Source organism: Pristis pectinata, chromosome 2 (genome assembly GCF_009764475.1).
Source record: "Pristis pectinata isolate sPriPec2 chromosome 2, sPriPec2.1.pri, whole genome shotgun sequence".
Classification (NCBI taxonomy): Eukaryota; Metazoa; Chordata; class Chondrichthyes; order Rhinopristiformes; family Pristidae; genus Pristis; species Pristis pectinata.
Genome location: NC_067406.1, coordinates 25925117 through 25944669, shown reverse-complemented (window position 1 = coordinate 25944669; position 19553 = coordinate 25925117). Strand labels below are relative to the sequence as shown.

Genomic DNA, 19553 nt, shown 5'->3' with positions numbered 1-19553 from the left:
GGCATAGATAGGGTAGATAGTCAGAGTCTTTTTCCTGGGTTGGAAATGTCTGGAGGGCATGGCTTTCAGGGGAGAGGGGGAAAGTTTAACGGCGATGTGTGATGCAAGTTTGTTTATAGAGAGTGATATGTGCCTGGAACACACTGCTGGCGGTAGGGGCATGGGGGTGGGTGGTGGAAGCAGATATGATAGTGATATTTAGACAGGCACATACACAGGCAGGGAATGGAGGGATATTGATCATGTGCAGGCAGATGGGATTAGGTTAATCTAGCATCATGGTCATTACATCATGGGCCAAAAGGACCTGTTCCTGTGATGTTCCTGTCCTGTCCTATATGCCTTCTTCACCACCTTATTTCTGTTGTTTTCAGGGATCCTTGGACAGGTATATCAGGGTCCCTCTGATCCTCATATTTCTGTGTCTGACCATTCATTGTGTATACCCAAGCCTTAGAAATCTTCTCAAAATGCATTTCCTCACATTTTTAAGGATGAAATTTCATCTGACCTTACTCTCCCCATTTTACCAACTCATCAACATCATTGAAGAGTACATCTATGTAGGTCGACTTCGTTTTTGTTCTCTATTTGGCAGTTCCTCCCCCTCCACCCCCGACTACACTATTGTGTGTCCCATTCTCCTGTCAAATTAGGTTAAATTCTCCCAACAGCACTAACAACCTCCACCCCAACCCAGCAAGGATGTTGGAACGGAGGACAACGTCCTGGAACTTTACTGAACAGAAAATGCTGGAGATACTCAGGTCAGATGGCACTTTTAGATGAGCTTTCATCAGAACTCGAAAGAAACACCCTTTAACAGGAGAAAGAAATGGCAGCCTGCTTTACCCAGAGTGCTCTGGAGTCCAGAAAGGCTCCCATCGATGGAGCGCAGACCAAACGCCTGCGTGCGCATCCGTCCAGCGTTCTCCGAGCGCAATCGAACCGTGATTGCGGCGAGGTGGACGGAGTGAGACATCACCGGCCAATTCAGCGCTGAAGCCGGGTGTCGGTAAGTCAAGCTGCGGGTAAATCCGAGGGACAGTTTAAACTAAGGCCTGGCGGCTTTCGATGGTTTGAATTCCCTCGGGGGGCCGGAGAGGAGCGGGTTCCCTGCCCCCATCAGCCCGTTCCCCATTATGGTGCCGCCATTTTAACCGCCTCTTCCCTCACTTTGGTTGGAGATCAAATGGAAAGGGGTCTAGCGGCCCAGTCGGGTCGCATTAAAGCAGGCGTCCTACATCATCCAGGTCGGTTACTCGAAGCCACCGCTTAGGCCAACGCCTCAGTGCCGTGCCGAGGGGATTGCGGCATCCTCAGAAGTCCTTGGCATGGGATGGGTGGTTACATCGAGGCCCGGTCCGACTGGTCAGACCCAGGTTAAGGTATCCTGGCACCGGTCAGAGAGTTGGGATTTGGTGCGGAATATACCCGCCCCCACCCCAAAACAAAAATAACAGAGTAGGGTATTAATTCTAGCGGTGTTGCACATTGTGGCTGCGTGCTTTCATAATTTATTCTTGGGACTTGGTTAACGATGACGGGGCTGTGGTCATTATCCCTGCTTGCCCCGCGAAGACATTAGCTAGCTTCCTTCCATTCCTGGACCTTGGTGTGATGGGACACACATGATGGTGTTGGGAAACGAATTCACCGTTATTTACCAGAGGGATAACGAAGGATCTGCGGTACGTAGAGCCCAAAACGGTCCCTGACTTGCAGGGGAATAGAGTTCTTATCCAGCAGCTCCAGCGTAGTGATAGTAGTCACGTGGCTCGGAGATCCAGTTGGATGAGTTAAAACTCTTGTAAACAGTACCCAGTGCGTAGGACTTTATAGGAAACTCGCCATTCAGCCCAATCAGTCCTTTCCAGTGTTTGTGTTCCACGCAGGAAACCACCTGTCTTTCTTCATCTAATTCTATCAGAGTGATCTTCTATTCCCTTTGTTGTATATTTGAGCAACAGACAATCTGCTGGACAAACTCAGTGGGTCTAGCTGCATCTGTTGGGGGTGGGGGAGGATGACAGGTAGATCAAGATAGTCATCCCTCACCCACCCACTCCTCGGTCCACCAATCACCTCTGGCCCCTATCTCGCCACTCCCCATCTCTTTATATTGGCTATTACCCTCTCCCCTCTTAGTCCTGATGCAGTATTTCAACCTGAAATGTTGACAATTCCTTTCCCCACCACGGCTGCTGCTCAACCCTCAGAGTTCCTCCAGCAGATTGTTTGTTTCTCCAGATTCCAACACCTGCAGTCTCTTGTGTCTCTGTTGTCCATCTGCCCCTTAAGCCTATCTATAATCATTTGTTTGAACCACTTGCTGTGATTTCCAAGTTCTCCCTGGCTAAGGAGGTTTCTTCTGAATCTTTATTGGATTTTTTGACCTCCTTGTAATGATGGCCTCTAGTTATATTCCAGTGATGGTTACAAAGATCAATATCAGGTTTGCCTTGGCGATTCAAGTGCTCATCCAGATACATTTTAAATATTGGGAGAGTACCTGCCACTGCCACCTTCTCTGTTCCAGGTTGCAAACACCTTTTGGGTGAGCAAAAAATTTTCCTCAGATCCCCTCTAACCCCTCACCTTAAACCTATGCCCTCTGCTTTTAAATGCTTCCATTACATAATGGTACAGTGTAGAAACATGGCCTTCACCCTACCATTTCTATGCCAACCAGCATGCCTATCTATAATAATCCCACTTAACTGCACTAATTCCATATCCTCTAATGCCTTGCTCAATCAAGTATTTTCCAGGTGACTCTTTAAAGTTGTTCCTGTTCCTGCCTCCTCCACCACCTCTGGCAGTTCATTTCTATAGCTTCACTACCGTCTGTGTAGGGAAAAACTTGCCCCTCAGGTCCCCTTTAACATAGAACATTGAATACTACAGCACAGGAACAAGCCCTTTAGCCCACAATATCTGTGCTGAACATGATGCCAAATTAAATGAAATCTCTCCTGCCTGCACATGCTCCATATCCCTCCATTCCCTGTGTATTGTTTTAGATAGATGTGTCTATCTAAAACAATACACAAGATGCTGGAGGAACTCAGCAGGTTAGGCAGCATCTATGAAGGGAAATGGATAGTTGACTTTTCTGATCGTCACCATCTGGACTTCAGGTGTTGTCTTGAGCCGAAGTGTCGACTGTCCATTTCCCTCCTTAGATACTATTTGACCCACTGCATTCCTCCAGCATCTTGTGTGTTTCTCCAGATTCCAGCATCTGCAGTCTCTTGTGTCTCTGTTTATGTAAAGGCCTCTTAAATGTCTCCACTACTACCCTGGCAGCCCATTTTAAGCACCTACCACTCTTGTGTATCTAAAAAAAACAACCTTGCCCTGCACATCACCCTCAAACTTTCCCCCTCTCACTTCATGTCCTCTAGTATTTGACACTTTTACTCTGGGAGTGGGGGGGAAGATTCTAACAGTCTACTCCAACTATGCCACTCATAATTTTATGAACTTCTATCATGTCTCCCCTCATCCTCCAACACTCCAGAGAAAACAACAAAGTTCGTCCAACTTCTCCTTGTAATTCATACTCTCTAATCCATGCAGCATCCTGGTAAGCCTCTTCTGTACCCTTTCCAAAGCCTCCACAACCTTCCTGTAATGGGGTGACCAGAATTCCACACAATATTCCAAGTGTGGCCTAACCAAAGTTTTATATAGCTGCTACATGACTTCCTTCCTCTTATACTCAGTGCCCCAACCAATGAAGGCAAGCCTATCTTATAGATACCACCCTATCTACTTGAGTGGCTATTTTCAGTGAGCTATGGACTTGGGGCCCCAAGATTCCACTGTATCTCAATACTGTTAAGGGTCCTGCCATTAACTGTATACTTTACACTTAACTTTGACCTCCCAGAGTGCAACACCTTGCAACTGCGTGGATTATACTCCATCTGCTATTTCTCCACCCATATCTATAACTGATCTGTATTTTGCTGTATCCTTTGACAATCACCTTCACTGTCCACAACTCCAACAATCTTTGTGTCATCTGCAAACTTACTAACCCACCCATCTGTATTTTTATCCAAGTATAAATATCACAAACAACAGAGGTCCCAGCACTATATATTAATATAGTTACTATATTACTATAACCTGTCCCTAATCAGGCCATACCTTTCCAAATAAATCCTATACCTAAGAATCCTCTCCAATAGCTTCCCTGCCACTGATATGAAACTCACTAACCTATAATTTCCTCCTCAGCTTAAACCTATGTCATCTAGTTTTAGACACTCCTACATGGGAAATGGACTCTGGCTCTCTCTGCCTCTCATAATTTTATATACCTATATGATGTCACCTCTCAGTCTCCTTTGCTTCAGGAGAAACAGACCCAGCTTGACCTATCTCTCCTTTTTAGTCAAGCTCTCCAACCCAGGCAACATCTTTGTAAATCATTTCTGTACCCTCTTTAGCTTAATCACATATTTCCCATAGTGTGGTGACCAGAACTACACACCATACTCCAAGTACGGCCAAACTACTATTTTGTACGTCGGACATGATGCCCAATTCTTGTACTTCTTGTACTTCTTGCCTCGGCTGATGAAAGCAAGCATTACATACACCTTCTTTACCACCCTGTCTAACTGTGTTGCCACTTTCAGGGAACTATGTACTAGTACCCTTAAATCTCTCTGTTCAAAACACTCCCAAGGCTCTATCATTTACTATGCAAGTCCTGCCTTGGTTTAACTTTCCAAAACGCCTCAATTCTCACTTGTCTGAATTAAATTCCTTCTGCCATTCCCCAGCCCACTTTCCTAACTGATCAACATCCTGTTGTAACCTCCTTCACTGTCCACTGTGCTACCAATTTTGCTGTTGTCTGCAGACTTATTAACCATACCCCATACATTCTCATCCAAATCATTAATATATAAGATAAACAACTGGGGAGCCAACACCAATTTGTGCAGTGCTCCAATTCCTGCAGCATCCTACTCGTCACAGGCCTCCAATCTGGGGAAAAAAAACTCTACTACTGCCCTCTGCTTCCTACCACCAAGCCAATTTTTTATCCATTTGGCAAACTCATCCTGGATCCCATGTGTTCCAACTTTCCCAACCAGCCTACCGTGCTGGATCTTGCTAGACCATGTAGACAACATCTATAGCCCTGCTTAAAGGGTGGTGGAAACAGACTTAAATTGATTTCAAAGAGGAAGGAATTGGATGCTTGAACAGGAAAATGGGAATGAGCAGTTGAATGTGATAACTGGGTTACTCTTACAAAAGGCCATCAACAGTGGAGCTTGGGCCATTTGATCATTAGTATGGTTCTCTTATAGTAACTGTATTAGGTTGTTGTTTGATTATTCTGTGGAACATTAAGACACAGCAGCAGGTGTAGCCCATACAGACCTTGATCCTGCTTTGTCACTTGCTAACATGTGAAAGACAATAATTATGATCTACTTCTTTTAGGAGGTTCTAACGGTGCCGATGGAGAACACACAGCAACTAGATTCTATGGCTCTTCAGTCTACTGAGGTGCCCCAAAAGGAGATAATGTCAAAGGTTTCCAAAGGGTCAGAACGTCGGCAGCGTTCCCGAAATGGACAGAAGCTCTTCATCTGCTCTGAGTGTGGCAAGAGCTTTAACAAATATTCACACCTCAAACTGCATCTGCTGGTGCATACAGGGGAAAAGCCCTTTAAATGCCGTGTCTGTGAGAAGGATTTCAATCACCCATCCAGCCTCCGGAAACATGAGATCACACACACAGGAGAGAAGCCATTCAAATGCTCTGACTGTGAAAAGAGTTTCAATGACTCGTCAAATCTGTCCCGTCACAAACGCATTCACAGTGGTGAGAAGCCATTCAAATGCAACATGTGTGAGAAAGAATTCACTTACTCTCACCATCTATTGTCACACCAGCGCACACATACAGGAGAGAAGCCATATCAGTGCCCAACATGCAAGAAAGAATTCAGCCAATCCTCCTCATTAGTGATGCACCAGCGGACACATGCTGACAAGAGGCCCTATAAGTGTGGCGCATGTGGGAAGAGGTTCCAGTTGTCACGCCATTTGGTGAATCATCGTTGCACACATGCAGGAGAAAAACCACTGGAATACAAGAAAGAGTTCAAGCGGGATTCTAGTTTGGCAAAACATAAGCGGCTCATTACAGGAGAGCTGCTATCTAAATGTACCTTTTGTAGCAAGATGTTCCGTCTGTCACACAACCTAATGAACCAGAAGCATTTGCGTGCTGGTGAGAAGCCATATCAATGCTCTGCATGTAGGCTTAAGTTCAACCAGCGCTCAACTCTGATGAAGTATCAACATGTAGGGGAGAAACCACATTTGTGTTCCATTTGTGACAAAGGGTTCAAGGGCTCCAGCACACTGACACACCACATCATTACTGGCAGCAGCCCTCATCATTGCACTGGCTGTGGAAAGAGTTTCAAGAACTCATCCAATCACATTCAGCACCAGGCTGTGCGCATGGAAGAACGGCCATATAGACTTGCTGGTTACAGGAAGAGCTTCAAGCGTGCGTATAAAGGGTGCACACAGTTTATTGAACCATCAGAACGTTCACACAGGAAGGACTCCATCCAAATGTACGAGATGCAGGAAAGCCTTTAGAAACTCTTCCAACCTGTTACATCACCAGCATATCACAATACTTGAGATCTTGTCATTCACCTTTTCTCCCTGCACTTTCCCATAACGGTTATGAACAATATCACCTGGATGAGACATTGGCTTTGATTCTTCACAATTTCCCTTCCCCTTGCTGTATGATGAAACAGGAATTGCAATGTGTTTTTTGAAGAAGGTTTTGACCCACTGAAAAATATGGGTTAAGACATTTTGAGCAAGTTGTTTATTTCAGTATTGGCAATTTCTTTGGCACTTGCTTACAAAAACTGGGACTGTTTTTGACATTGACTGTTTGTTTGTAGGCTATCTTTAAATTTCTGGCGTGTTCCACTCCATGGCCCATGCGTGGAACACCCTTGTGGGCCTCATTTTGTTGCTCTGAAGTACAGGATCAGTCTCTAATAATGGCCTATAGCTTTTGAGCTTGGGAGGTATGGGCTGCCAGGCATTCAGCAAATGATGCATCTCACCAGATCTGCCTTTTAAGCTTTCTTGAGACTTCATGAGCAGATGGAGATTCTGCTGCTAAAACTATGGACAGAGACCTGGGATTACCAGGTCGTGCTCTTTTTTTTCTGCTAAGCCATGATGGGGTTGCTGGACGTCCACCCTAAATGGCTTCAAGTCAGGGCCAGTGTTTGAACATTTTGTTTCCATGGAACAGGTATTTATACTGCAAAAGCAGCTCCTTCCTAAGTCTGCCTATGTCATTTTCTTCAAATTATTGTTTTCTTTTCAGGGAATATTGTTGAAATATGCAGGAAAGAACATGGAGAAATAAAGAAAAATTTGGTCTTTGCAGAATCTTCATAAAGAAGTGTTGTCAGCAGTTGTATTTCACTACTGGTGCCAATATGCAATAGGAAAAATTAAGGCGCCTCATTTTTAATTTTGCTTTGTGTGATGTATGGTAAATCTAACTCATTATCAGATCATGAACTGTAAGTGGTTCTTTTCTAGTTTTATGCAACTCAATGTTTAGAAAGCCAGACTTTTTAATTTTGCTGTATGGTAGGAATATTTCTCACACGCACCATCACATAATGCTGAAATCCTTTTGATATCATTGGGAATTAGATTTTTTTTTCTTTCCATTTGTTTGAGTGAAAAGAGCAAAGAAAATATTTAACAGTTACTATTTAAAAGGTGGTCTATCTGTATTGATTCATTGAATGTGCCCTATTTTTGGAATTTGCCTCTTTAGGGCCACATAGGTGGCTCGAGCAATTAAAGTAGCAGTGAGCCCTTAATCTGGCTCTCTATCTGCCAACTCTGCATCCATGCATGCATGGGCATGGGCTAAAAGGAGACTGTTCTTCCATGGTATCTTCAAATGCATAGAACACCAGAACACCTCAGATTAAGTATCTGCATTGAGGCTTAAATATAGAACCATAGAAACTTGTAGTACACCAGGAGCACATTTGGCCTGTTATTTGAAAGAGCAGCTGTGCTTAGTTCTGAGTGCACACTTTCTCTCTAATTTGACAATTTCCTCATCCACAAGCATCTATCCCATTTCCTTTTCAAATATTTATGGAACCAGGTTCTACCTTTTTAAATAATACATTCTAGACCATGGCAGCAGACTTTATTTTATAAAGCACTAATTGCCCATCTCCTTGAATTGTTATCATTATTACTTTATGACTACTTTGACCCACTTGCCAGAGTGACATTTTTCCTTCAACTCTCAAAACCTCTACCTTCACAGAAGGACAATCCTAATTTATGAACTCTCTGCTTCATTTAAGGAGCTGCACAATGGATACCTTTTCAGAACTCCTCCTGTCTGTCCTCATCACACTTGAAAATATTTTGCCCACACTAGATCCTCCTTCAGCACTAACAGCATTCAACTAGTTTGACACAACTCATCATTCTCAATGTCATTCTGTAACCCTGCTAAAGACTCGCCTCTCACAGATAGCCAAATTCTATAGTACACCATTTTTTGAGGCTAATTTAATAACGCATTCATATATTTTCTTTCCCCACGCACTTTTGAGTGCCAATAACTTACTAACCTACTCCTCTGACTAAGGTCTGTATCTTTTACTCATGACTTTGGTCTTACCACATAATCCATTTGTCCCAAAGCATTCATAGAATTGTAAATTGCTGGATGGTTGTGTCTCTTGTGCTGCTCCAGCCAATCTTGGAAACAAAAGTTTTATTATGAAGGGCACAAGGAAAATGTTCACTCTGCTCAAGTCCCTCACTAAAACCAACCTGACCAAGTCCCTTAACCTCAGTAATAAAAATAGAAAATGCTGGTACACTCAGCAGGTCAGGCAGCATCTGTGGAAAGTGAAACAGAATTTACATTTTGGGTCGAAGACCATCAGAATTGGGAATGGGAGGGGAAAAAAAGTTACTGTAATGTCTAGGTATTCCTCTGGACCTTTAGATTTTGGTCTTTGTATGTTATCTGGAATGTTGTGTCTATAATACTCCAATTGAGACCAAAATAGTAATTTTGAAAGTTATAGAATAGTTTCTGCTATATTTATTCCTTTATTAATAAGTAAACCCAAGTAAACCACATTCTTTACTTTTGATTACCATAGCAATTTGCCTTGTCAACCTTAAGGATGTATTTATTTGCACACTACACATTTCAAACTGGTTGTAATTTAGGTTTGATCTTCCCTGAAGCAGGTCCACAATGAATGCCATCCACTGGGCTTGTGTACATTTTTTTTACTAGCCTGTACCTGTCCCCACACAACATACTACTTTGCCAAGTTTTGCATTGTTTGCAGATCAGTCCTTGGGACCATCCTTTATTGAAAAGAATAATTGATCCAAAAGTGACACTTGGGGAGTATCACTGCAGACCAGCATAATTTGAAAAAATATCTATCACTACACTTACTGCCATTGAGCTAGTTTTGTATCCACGCTGTTGTTTCCTCTGAATTCCATAGGTTTCCATTTTCTTAATATGACTCCTTGTAAATGTTATTAAATGCCTTCCAATACCCTATAAACACTACTAAAGCACTAGCTTGATCAACATTTTTACTGATATCTCTTTAAATAATTGCATCAAGTTAGACACTGTAACAAATCTGTGCTTGCTCTCCTTTGTTAACATTCTCTCCGAATGTATTTATTTTGTCTAATTTGTTAATTTCCAATGACTGCCCTGCCTCCATTTTTAGGCTGAATGACTGACTGTTTTTCTCCTTTTGGGTAGGTACACACTAGTAGAAACTCTCTCATCCTCTTATCAGTCCAGCTGGTTCCTTTGCTGCTTGCAGCACTGTAGAATGCATTCCACCTGTACTAGATGACTTGCCTATGTTTGGTGATTGCTTTGTCTGTATTACAATCCTGTCTGAAACTTGCCACTCATTGTAACTTTCATGTTGTCCACTTTCCTTATAAAGGTATGAAGTATTATTCTTAAGCCACGCCATTGCTTCTCCATGAAGTTTACCCTTTCAGTCCTTAATTAGGACCAATACTTTCCCTCACTAACCTCTTGCACATTAAGTAGATTTAACCTCAGATTTTATGAACCTACTTGCCACTCCATTTGTGCAAACATTGCAATTGGAAATATGCATATGATGTTGGATAAATATCTGCTGAAACATTTCTGGAATACTTCTGCAGCTGAAAAATAAATGTTAACACCAGCCAAAATGCTTTATTTTGAAAGGAGACCATGGAAGAAAAATCTCCCAAATATTGCAGGAATTTTATTTTTATCAAATGGCTAAATAATCTCAAATATTTTAGGGAATATACCTTTGACAGCATGGCTCAGTTGGTAATATTCTTGCCTTGGTGGAAGGTTAAATTTAATGCACTGATACTATAGCTCTGAGCGAACACTGAATAGGCTGAAGTTCTTTTGGAGGCTGAAAGGAGATGTAATGGAAGTGTGTATGTATATATAAAACAAGTGGCCTAGATAGAGTGGATAGGAAGTACTTATTTTCCTTAGCAGGGAGGTCAATATCTAGAGAGCTATGAATTAAAAATAATTAGTAGAAGTATTAGAGGGGAGATGAGAAGAAATATTTTCACCCAGAGAATGGCAGGAATCTGGAACTACATGAGCAGATTCTAGAGGCAGAATTTCGCATTACATTTAAAAAGCTGTTCTTAATGTTGCAAGGTTACAGACAAAGTGGAAAATGGGATCAGTCTATTTAGCACTTCACACATGATGGCCCGAATGGACTCTGATGTAAATTTATTTGATTCTATTGCAACATTATATAACAGGTGTCAATTTTTGGCAGAAATGTCAAATCATGAACACATCTGTCTGATTACGTGCAGTAAAGCTTCGGTGGGTTTGTTCTGTTAAAAAAAATGACACATGGATTCACTCAGCTAAAGAAAACAAAATGTACAATTACTGCCAGGTTGTGCTTGGGATGGACATAGAGTTCCTTTCTGAAGGTACCTTTGAGGTGAAAATATTTTTCAGTGATGTGTATATGTAAATTTTAGAAAATAAATGCAGTGTGTGTATTCACTCTTGTAAATGCCTATTGTGTTGCTGGATGACTAGTTATTTCTCAAAAGCAAAAATGCAAGGGAGGCATGAAATCTAAGTTACAGTAGTCCAGTGGTAAGGTTGTTCATTCAAACCCTAAAGGATTTAGGTTCTAACCATCTCAAACCAAGGTACCTTAATTTTTAAAATCTTATTTCATGATATTAGAGGGTGTGTGTGTGTTCGTTGGAAATGTCTGTAACTGAGACACATTTATTCATTGCTGCCATACCCTTGCATTTAATAATTTCATTTAATTCTGGCACATTCAGTGATTGCATGCCCCAATTTTTGTATGAAAGAGTCCTCTTTCATGTTGCCATCTGATTGAGTGCTTCTAAACTGAAATACAGGTTATAATATGAACAGTAAGGAAAGGCTATTGGGCCATGTGTGTTTATTCACTTTTTTTTACAGATCAATTTCTTTGTCCAAAGTTTCCAATTTATGTACATATATATCTCCATATATAAATATCTCCAAAAATGTATCTGTCTACTTTAAGGACTGAAAGTTGTTCTTTGGTATCATTGGGTCAAAAATTCAGAATGAAAATACCCTCCTCCAAATGTGGCCCCTTTTAAAGAATATTTAATACTCCAAAGAGGGCCATTAATGCCACAGATAAAGCAATTTTATGATCCTGGTTTTACACTGATTAGCCTGGGTAATTGAGCTCTTTTTTCTTGGTGCCTCTTCCCCAGTTTCACTTCATCTCCAAGTTCCTGATGTCCACTTGGGTTAATCTTACAGCTCCCCCAGATGTCTAGTCATTGCACAGCTCAAAAGGGCAAAAGATTCATATTGATAGGATGGACTGTGCAAAATTGTTTTTGATTTGCTTTGAAGACACCAAGCCTGCAGATGCTGGAATCTGGACCAAAAATTGAGCTGCTGGAGGAACTCAGTGTGTCAGACAGCATCTGTGGAGCGAAATGGACAGTTTGTAGCGGCTGCTACCGCGATGCGAGAATAAAGACACGAGTCTGCAAGCTGTAGAACAAGACTGATTTATTTACCCACCTTGCACGGCCTTTTAAGCGGCGTGGTTCCCACCCTCCGAAACGGAAATGACGTACGTGCTACGTCATCAAAACTTTTCGCGTGCGGGTTCTCCCCTGTTGCTCGGGGAAGACGAAGGCCCAGCGCCATCTTGGGCCTCGCCGCTCCGACAATGTGTGCCCTGACCGCCAAGCCAGTTTGCTTGCGCGGACAGTGAGTCGCCACACAACCGCTCCCCCCCCCCCCCCCGAACCGGTGGTACAGTCCCCAAAGTTCACGGGCTGTGCTAGCTGTTGCTTGGGTGGTCAGCCTCTGCGTCGCGGTGTTGGGACTTCGACAGGTTGTTGTAGGTCGAAATGGGCCGGTTTGAGGCGGTCTGTTGTGAAGACTTCTTCCTTGCCCCTAATGTCCAAAATAAAGGTGGACCCATTATTTCTGACGACCCAGAACAGCCCCTTGTATGGTCGTTGCAATGGTGCCCGTGGTGTGCCCCTGCAGACAAAAACGAACTTACAGTCTCATAGTTCCTTGGGCACACAGGATGGGGACTGACCATGTCGCAAAGTGGGAATCGGTGCCAAGCTGCTGAGCCTCTCGCGCAGCCTTCCTAGGACTGCCGCGGGTTGTTCCTCTTGCCCCCTAAGGGTGGGTATGAACTCCCCTGGGATGACCAGGGATGTACTGTACACGAGTTCAGCTGATGAAGCGTGGAGATCCTCCTTGGGGGCAGTGTGTATGCCGAGCAGGATCCAAGGAAGTTCGTCGACCCAGTTAGGACCTTTAAGGTGGGCCATCAGGGCTGATTTCGGATGGCGGTGGAAACGTTCTACCAACCCGTTTGACTGAGGGTGGTAGGCCGTGGTGGTGTGCAGCTGCATTCCTAGCATGTTCGCTAGTGCAGACCATAGGCTGGAGGTAAACTGGGCACCTCTGTCTGAAGTGATGTGGGCCGGAACACCAAAGCGCGAGACCCAAGTTGTGAGCAGCGCCCGGGCGCAGGAATCGGTCATGATGTATGAAAGAGGGGTTGCCTCTGGCCACCTCGTGAACCGGTCCACAATGGTAAGGGGGTACCGCGCTCCTCTTGAAACAGGCAGGGGACCAACGAGGTTGACATGAATGTGGTCGAACCTTCTATGGGTAGGCTCGAACTGCTGTGGCAGGACCTTGGTGTGTTGTTGGATTTTTGATGTCTGGCAGTGCGGACAAGTCCTGGCCCACTCACTGACCTATTTGCGCAGGCCATGTCAGATGAACTTGCTGGTGACTAGTTGGACAGTCGATCTGATGGACGGGTGCGACAACCTGTGTACCAAGTTGAAAATGCGTTTCTGCCAGGCTGCAGGAACTATAGGGCGGGGCTGACCTGTTGCGACATCGCACAGGAGGGTCTGTTGACCTGGGCCAGCTACGAAATCTTGGAGCTGCAGGCCTGAGACTGTGGTATGCTGTATACAACCAACAATACAAACTCTCATTGGTTTACTATTACAAGTGAACAGCCCTCTGAGTCCTTGCATCAATCCTTGAACTTCCATGAAGTTTTATTGGATCAGGACAAATACAAACAAAATGACCTGTTGGGTATTAACACCCTCCTTTAGCTGATTAATGTAGAACATCACCTGGAGAAACACTGAGAATAGCAAGGATATAAATAGGGCACTTAAATGGCCTTCAAGACTGCCAGTGTAGTACTGCCACTGACCATTCTGGTGAAATACATCAGATGTGGTGGTCAAACTGGACCTGAGGCTGGTGTCAAGAAAACCTATGAGAGGAAAGCTCAATTTACCTCATCTTCAACAATCTACCCATCACAGATTCATCTGTCCCTGCGAGTAATGATAGAAGTGACAGAGATAAAATCCTGTCTTTACACTTATCAAGGGTGCAGGTGTGGAGCATGTGCTGTAGTACTGCATCCCAGGTATGAAGCAATTGCTAGTAGTGTCAGATGTAGCTGCATTACAATAAATGGCTTTCAGAACACCCACTATAAAATTGGTTCCAGCATCCCTGGCAATTTTATGTTGCGCAGCTGATCACTGAGCTAAAGGGGATGAGCTCAGAAAAGATCCAGAAGATCAAAGCAGGATATGGGTGAGTTGCTAAGGATCTTAAGCAGTAGGTGAAATGCATTCTGTCACAATATATAACTGCACAAACTGGCAAATCCCTCCACCATTACCATCAAGCCAGAAGACTTAACCCGAGTTCGATGAAAAGTGTAAAAAAGCATGCTAGAAGCAGTAGTAAGTGTCCTCAGAAAAAAAAGGTATCAATCTTGTTAAGCTGCAACAAAGGACCGTGTGGGCACGACGTAGAAGAAACATCAACGGAAGTAACAAAATTGCCTACATTTGTCTTTTTCTTATTCTGTGTTTTAAGTGCAATGACCTGTGTATTGGTACGATGTTCAAACAATGTAAAATTCTGTCATGTTCCTAGGGGCTGATAATATGATTACCACAGGTTGCACAGAAGTTCTGACTAAGGTTTCTTCCATATATAACAAGAAACCAGAGTTCTTTGTTCTGTAATATATTATCCATATGCTAGAACGCCCACCAATGCAGTTGCAGACTAGAGTTTTGTGCATGTGTGGAAATTAACAAGTGTAGTGTAGGTGAGGATCTCAGGATAGGTTTCTGCAAAGGATGGTAGGTTGCATTTTATGTCATTGTGCTTCCTCGAATTAGCTCTGGACATTCAATCTTAGTTTTTAAAAAGTACATTTTCTTGTTTTGTCTTTCTTTGTAACAAAATTCCATTCATCTATGATCTCAGTGCTAGAGCACAAGAGGAGAGATGGGAAGGGCTAGATTGTTTTTCTTGGAGCAAAGGAGGCTAAGGAGGGACTTCATTGAGTAATACAAACTTTTGAGGGGCATAGATAGGCAGTGAGAAACTTTTCCCCACGGTAGAGATTTATAAAACTGGAGAGCAAATGTTTAGGGTAAGGGATAAGGGATTTAGAGGGGTTCTGAGGAGGAACTTTTCACACAGAGAATGGTTGGAATTGGAAATGCACTGCCTGAGTGGGTGGTGGAGTCAGAGACTCTCAGCATTTATTGATGTATGAACATTTGAATCGCCAAGGCAGAGAAGGCTAAGGACCAAGTGCTGGAAAACAGGATTAGTATAGATAGCTACTTGATGGTTGACAATGGACATGATTGTCAGAAGAGCCTGTTTCTGTGCTGCATGATTCTATCACCAATGTTAGTTCCATTCTCAGTATCAATACCAACCCTCCTGCTAGCATCCAGAATGGTGGCACAAACAGTATGGCACAGAGACAGGTACACTGTTTCTGGAGCAACGTTAGATTTCCAGTTTCTTAAAAAACGACCCTCCCAGTTCTCTGAGTATGTTTTGAAACTATGATACTTCAAACTGCAATTCTTCTTGTGACCCTCTGCTACACCCTTCCCAAAGCCTCAGTAAAACAATAATAATGGAAGATAATACATTTGTCTCTCCTAATCTTCTAACAAGAAGTGAGAAAAAATGTTTAATTTCTCTGCCACTTTCATTTTCCTTAATATAATATCACCTGCATGGGACCCACTTCAACTTTTGCTGATCTCCTTTCTACATATCTATTGAAGCTTTCACAGTCTGTTTTGCTTCTTACTGAATTACTCTTGTATCCTACATTTTTTTCCTTATCAGTGTCTTGATCCTCGTGTGCTGAATTCTGAAATTTTCACAATCCTTAGGCTTACAATGAGCAAAGAAACCAGCATATAGATTGAATTTGTAAATATCAGAATGTTAATTGTATTGTTTCATTGTAGCATTGTAATTTTATGACTGTGTTTTAATTGTGTCTTCATTCAAATTAATGGTGAAGTAATGTGATAATCCTTGCAGCTATCGCAGGTGGTCAATGTTTATTTCTCAACCAACATAATTAGAAACCAATTACCTGGTTGCTGTCACATAACTGTTTTGCAGAATCTTGCTGTGCACAAACTGTCTATTGCATCTCCTACAAAACAACAGGATTACACTTTAAAAGCACTTAATTAGCTGTCAAATCCTGAATTAATAAAACATGCTGCAGAAAGAAAGTTATTACTTTATGTGTATCGTGTAACTATAATAAAGGCCCCTTTCTATTCCCTATTTTCAGCCTCAATTGAAAAGTGTGAGGTTTTCTCACCTTTTCTCTGATATTAATTATCAGTGTCATGGTTCGGTTAAGGATTGTAATCACGGTATGGCTACGTTCACATTGTCTAAACGCAGTCTCACTAATATCAGCTTCAATGTGTATTGAATTTCATCTGTGTTAATTGTACATATTTTTAAATACTGCCTAAACCCTTCTAATTAAGAGTAAGCATCACAGTTGATTTTCCTCTCTTACCAGCCCTCTGATAATGGGCAGTAACATTATGGCTTTCATGAGACCGAGCAAACTATTACAGAACAAATTGAATCAAAGCTTCTCAAAGTTTAGTGTATTGGATTCAATGGATACAGAGATGGAGGAAGAAATTACACAGACACTGAGTCACACTTTGGAAATGGACAATAAATTAAATGGGAATACATAAATGGGTACCAATTGAAATGGTAAATGTAACTTATTAAGAAATCTTGCATTATGACTAGACCGTGGGGAATATAACAAAATCTTGTTAAAAAATAACATTCTTTAACAATGTACTGTTACGGACTCAGTGAAAGTCCCTTTAAGATAGAGAGTGTGTGTGTATGTGTGTGTGGGGCGTGCTTACGTCAATAGAAGATAAAGGACGTAATGACGTTGTTGAAGTCAGAAGAAGAAGAAGAGAGAGAGAGAGAGAAGGGAGAGAGACACCAGCCTGCTTGTTTTCTCTATCGATGGATGAGAAACAATAACTGTGTTTGCCACTGAAATCCATGTATGGAAATTGGAAGTAATCCGGTGGAGTTCACTTTGTTGCTGACCTGGAGAAGGAAACAGGTATTTGTGTGTGGACGACCACGATTCGGATGCTTTTCGGGGTGAGGAAGTCACTACCGAGTAAACACTGGAGTGTTGTTTGGGTTCCATCGTGGAACATTTGGATTTCGTATTTACTCTCTCTATGTTTCTCTACATCTACGTCTTATCTTCAGACAACGGTGGTTGTTGAAGAAGCCCTTGCTCATGTTTCACCTTATGGCTTGCAGAACTGAACTTTAAGAACCATTCCTGAACTGGGAGTTTTGGACTTTGCCACACACACACACGAAGAGTTTAGTTTTAGGGGTTAACATTCAAGGTTTAACATTTTGTTTGAATTCTAACATATTAACATTTTTACTTTTATTTTACGTATTATCATCAGTAGTAATAAATAAAATAGTTTTTAACACTGAATCATGCTCAGTGTGTTTCTTTTGTTGCTGGTTCGTGACAGTACACTAATAAACTGACAGCTTAACCAGTAGGACTACCACTGGATGAAGAGTTTACTTGCCATTTTCTGCTTTCAACCTAATGCACAACTCTCTAATAGGCTACACCATTTTGGATACTGTTAGGAGGGGTGGCCTTTCAGAAGAAAGCAACAGCAGCCACATTGGTGGCACCATGACTGGTTCCGTTGTACAGCAGGGAAGGACAAAGTCTAGATGAGCAATAGTGATAGGAGACTTGACAGTCAGGCATTTCGGTGGCCACGAGTGAAACTCCAGGATGATATATTGTGTCCCAGGTGCCAGGATTATGGAGTGGGTACAGAACATTCTAAAAGGGGAAGGTGAGCAGCTAGAGGTCATAGTCCATATTGGAGCCAATGACAGAAGCAAGATGTGGTCCTGCAAAATGAATTTAGGGAGTTAGCTAGAAAGTTGAAAACAAGGACATCTAGGGTTGTAATCTCAGGATTATTCCCTGTACCACATGCTAATGAGTATAGAAATAGGAAGAATGGACAGATGAATATGTGGCTAAAGAGCTGGTGCAGGAGAAAGTGCTTCAGGCTTATGAATCATTTGGATCTCTTCTGGGGCTGGGGTGACCTGTACAAGGACAGATTGCACCTGAATCCTTGCAGGAAGGTTTGCTAGTGCTACTCAGGATGGTTTGAATTAGTGAGGCTAGAGGGTGGGACCTAGAAATGACAGGTGGGGTGACTGACTCATCTGTTGAAAATAGATCAGGGAAGTCCTGTGGGAAGAGCAGACAGAGACAGGAGGGGAAGCATGAAAGGGCCAGCAAGCTCAACTGCATTTACTTTCATGCAAGGAACTTCACAGGTAAGACAGATGAGTTGAGAGCTTGGATCAGCACATGGGATTATGATATTGTTGCACTATTGAAAACATGGTTGAGGGAAGGTCAGGACTGCAGTTTAATGTTCTGGGTACAGAAGTTTCAAAAGTGATGGGGGGTACAAAAGGGGAGTGGGTGTTGCACAGCTGATCATGGAGAACATTATGGCAGTACTCAGCAAGAATATCTTGCAGGGATAGCCAATAATACTAAATGGGTAGAATTTAGAAATGAGAAAGGTTTGATCACTTTGATGGGGTTATGTAATAGCCCTCATAATAGTCAGCAGAAATTAGAAGATATGAAGGCAGATTTCAGAAGAGTGGAAAAGCAAAAGGGTTGTAGTAGTGGGGGATTTTAACTTCCCCAATGTTGACTGGGATTGCCTTAGTGAAAGGGGCTTAAAATGGTGTGGAATTTGTAAAATGCATCCTTAGATTTTTTTGTAGCAGTATGCTGAGAGTTCCATGGGGGGGGGGGGGTGGTACTCGACTTCATTTTAGGGAATGAGGACAGGCAAATCAAATCAGTGTCTGTGGAGAAACCCTTTTGGAACAGTGACCATAGTTTGGTAAACCTCAGTGTAGTAATGGAAGAAAATAAGGTTGGTCCTTGAGATAGAACCCTAAACTGGGGGAAATCACTGTCTACAACATCACCTATTTTAATGTCATCTGCAAACTTACTAACCATGCCTTGTACATTCTCATCCAAACCGATAATATTAATGACAAACAACAATGGGCACAGCAGCGATCCCAACACACCACTGATCACAGGCCTACAGTATGAAAAACAACCATCCACTCTCACCTTCTGCTTCCTACCATCAAGCTAATTATGTATCCACTTAGATAGCTCTCCCTGGATCGCGTATGATCTAACCTTCCAGACTAGCCTTCCATGTGCAACCTTGACAAAGGCCTTGCTAATGTCCAACATAGACAACGTCTACTGCCCTGCCCTCATCGATCGTCTTGGTTACCTCCTCAAAAAACTCTTAACAGATTTGTGAAATGCTGAGCCATCTGGCTCCTTGTGCTTGCTCTGCCATTCATTAAAGTTATAGCTGAATTTTAATCTCAGTGCCACTTTCCTACACTGATCCCA

At 42.5% G+C, this 19553-nt stretch overlaps 1 protein-coding gene across 1 annotated transcript; it reads left to right on the top strand.

Moving 5' to 3' along the window:
• Positions 1-913: 913 nt before the first annotated feature.
• Positions 914-11176, top strand: LOC127567518 (zinc finger protein 501-like). Its single transcript, XM_052010513.1, has 2 exons — positions 914-1015; positions 5473-11176. The coding sequence occupies exon 2, from the start codon at positions 5491-5493 to the stop codon at positions 6646-6648; it is 1158 nt and encodes a 385-aa protein (XP_051866473.1). The 5' UTR covers positions 914-1015; positions 5473-5490; the 3' UTR covers positions 6649-11176.
• The last annotated feature ends 8377 nt before the right edge of the window (positions 11177-19553 follow it).

Bases quoted from the DNA above. Each gene is read 5' to 3' on its own strand.
- LOC127567518 (XM_052010513.1), top strand. From the start codon at position 5,491: ATGGAGAACACACAGCAACTAGATTCTATGGCTCTTCAGTCTACTGAG.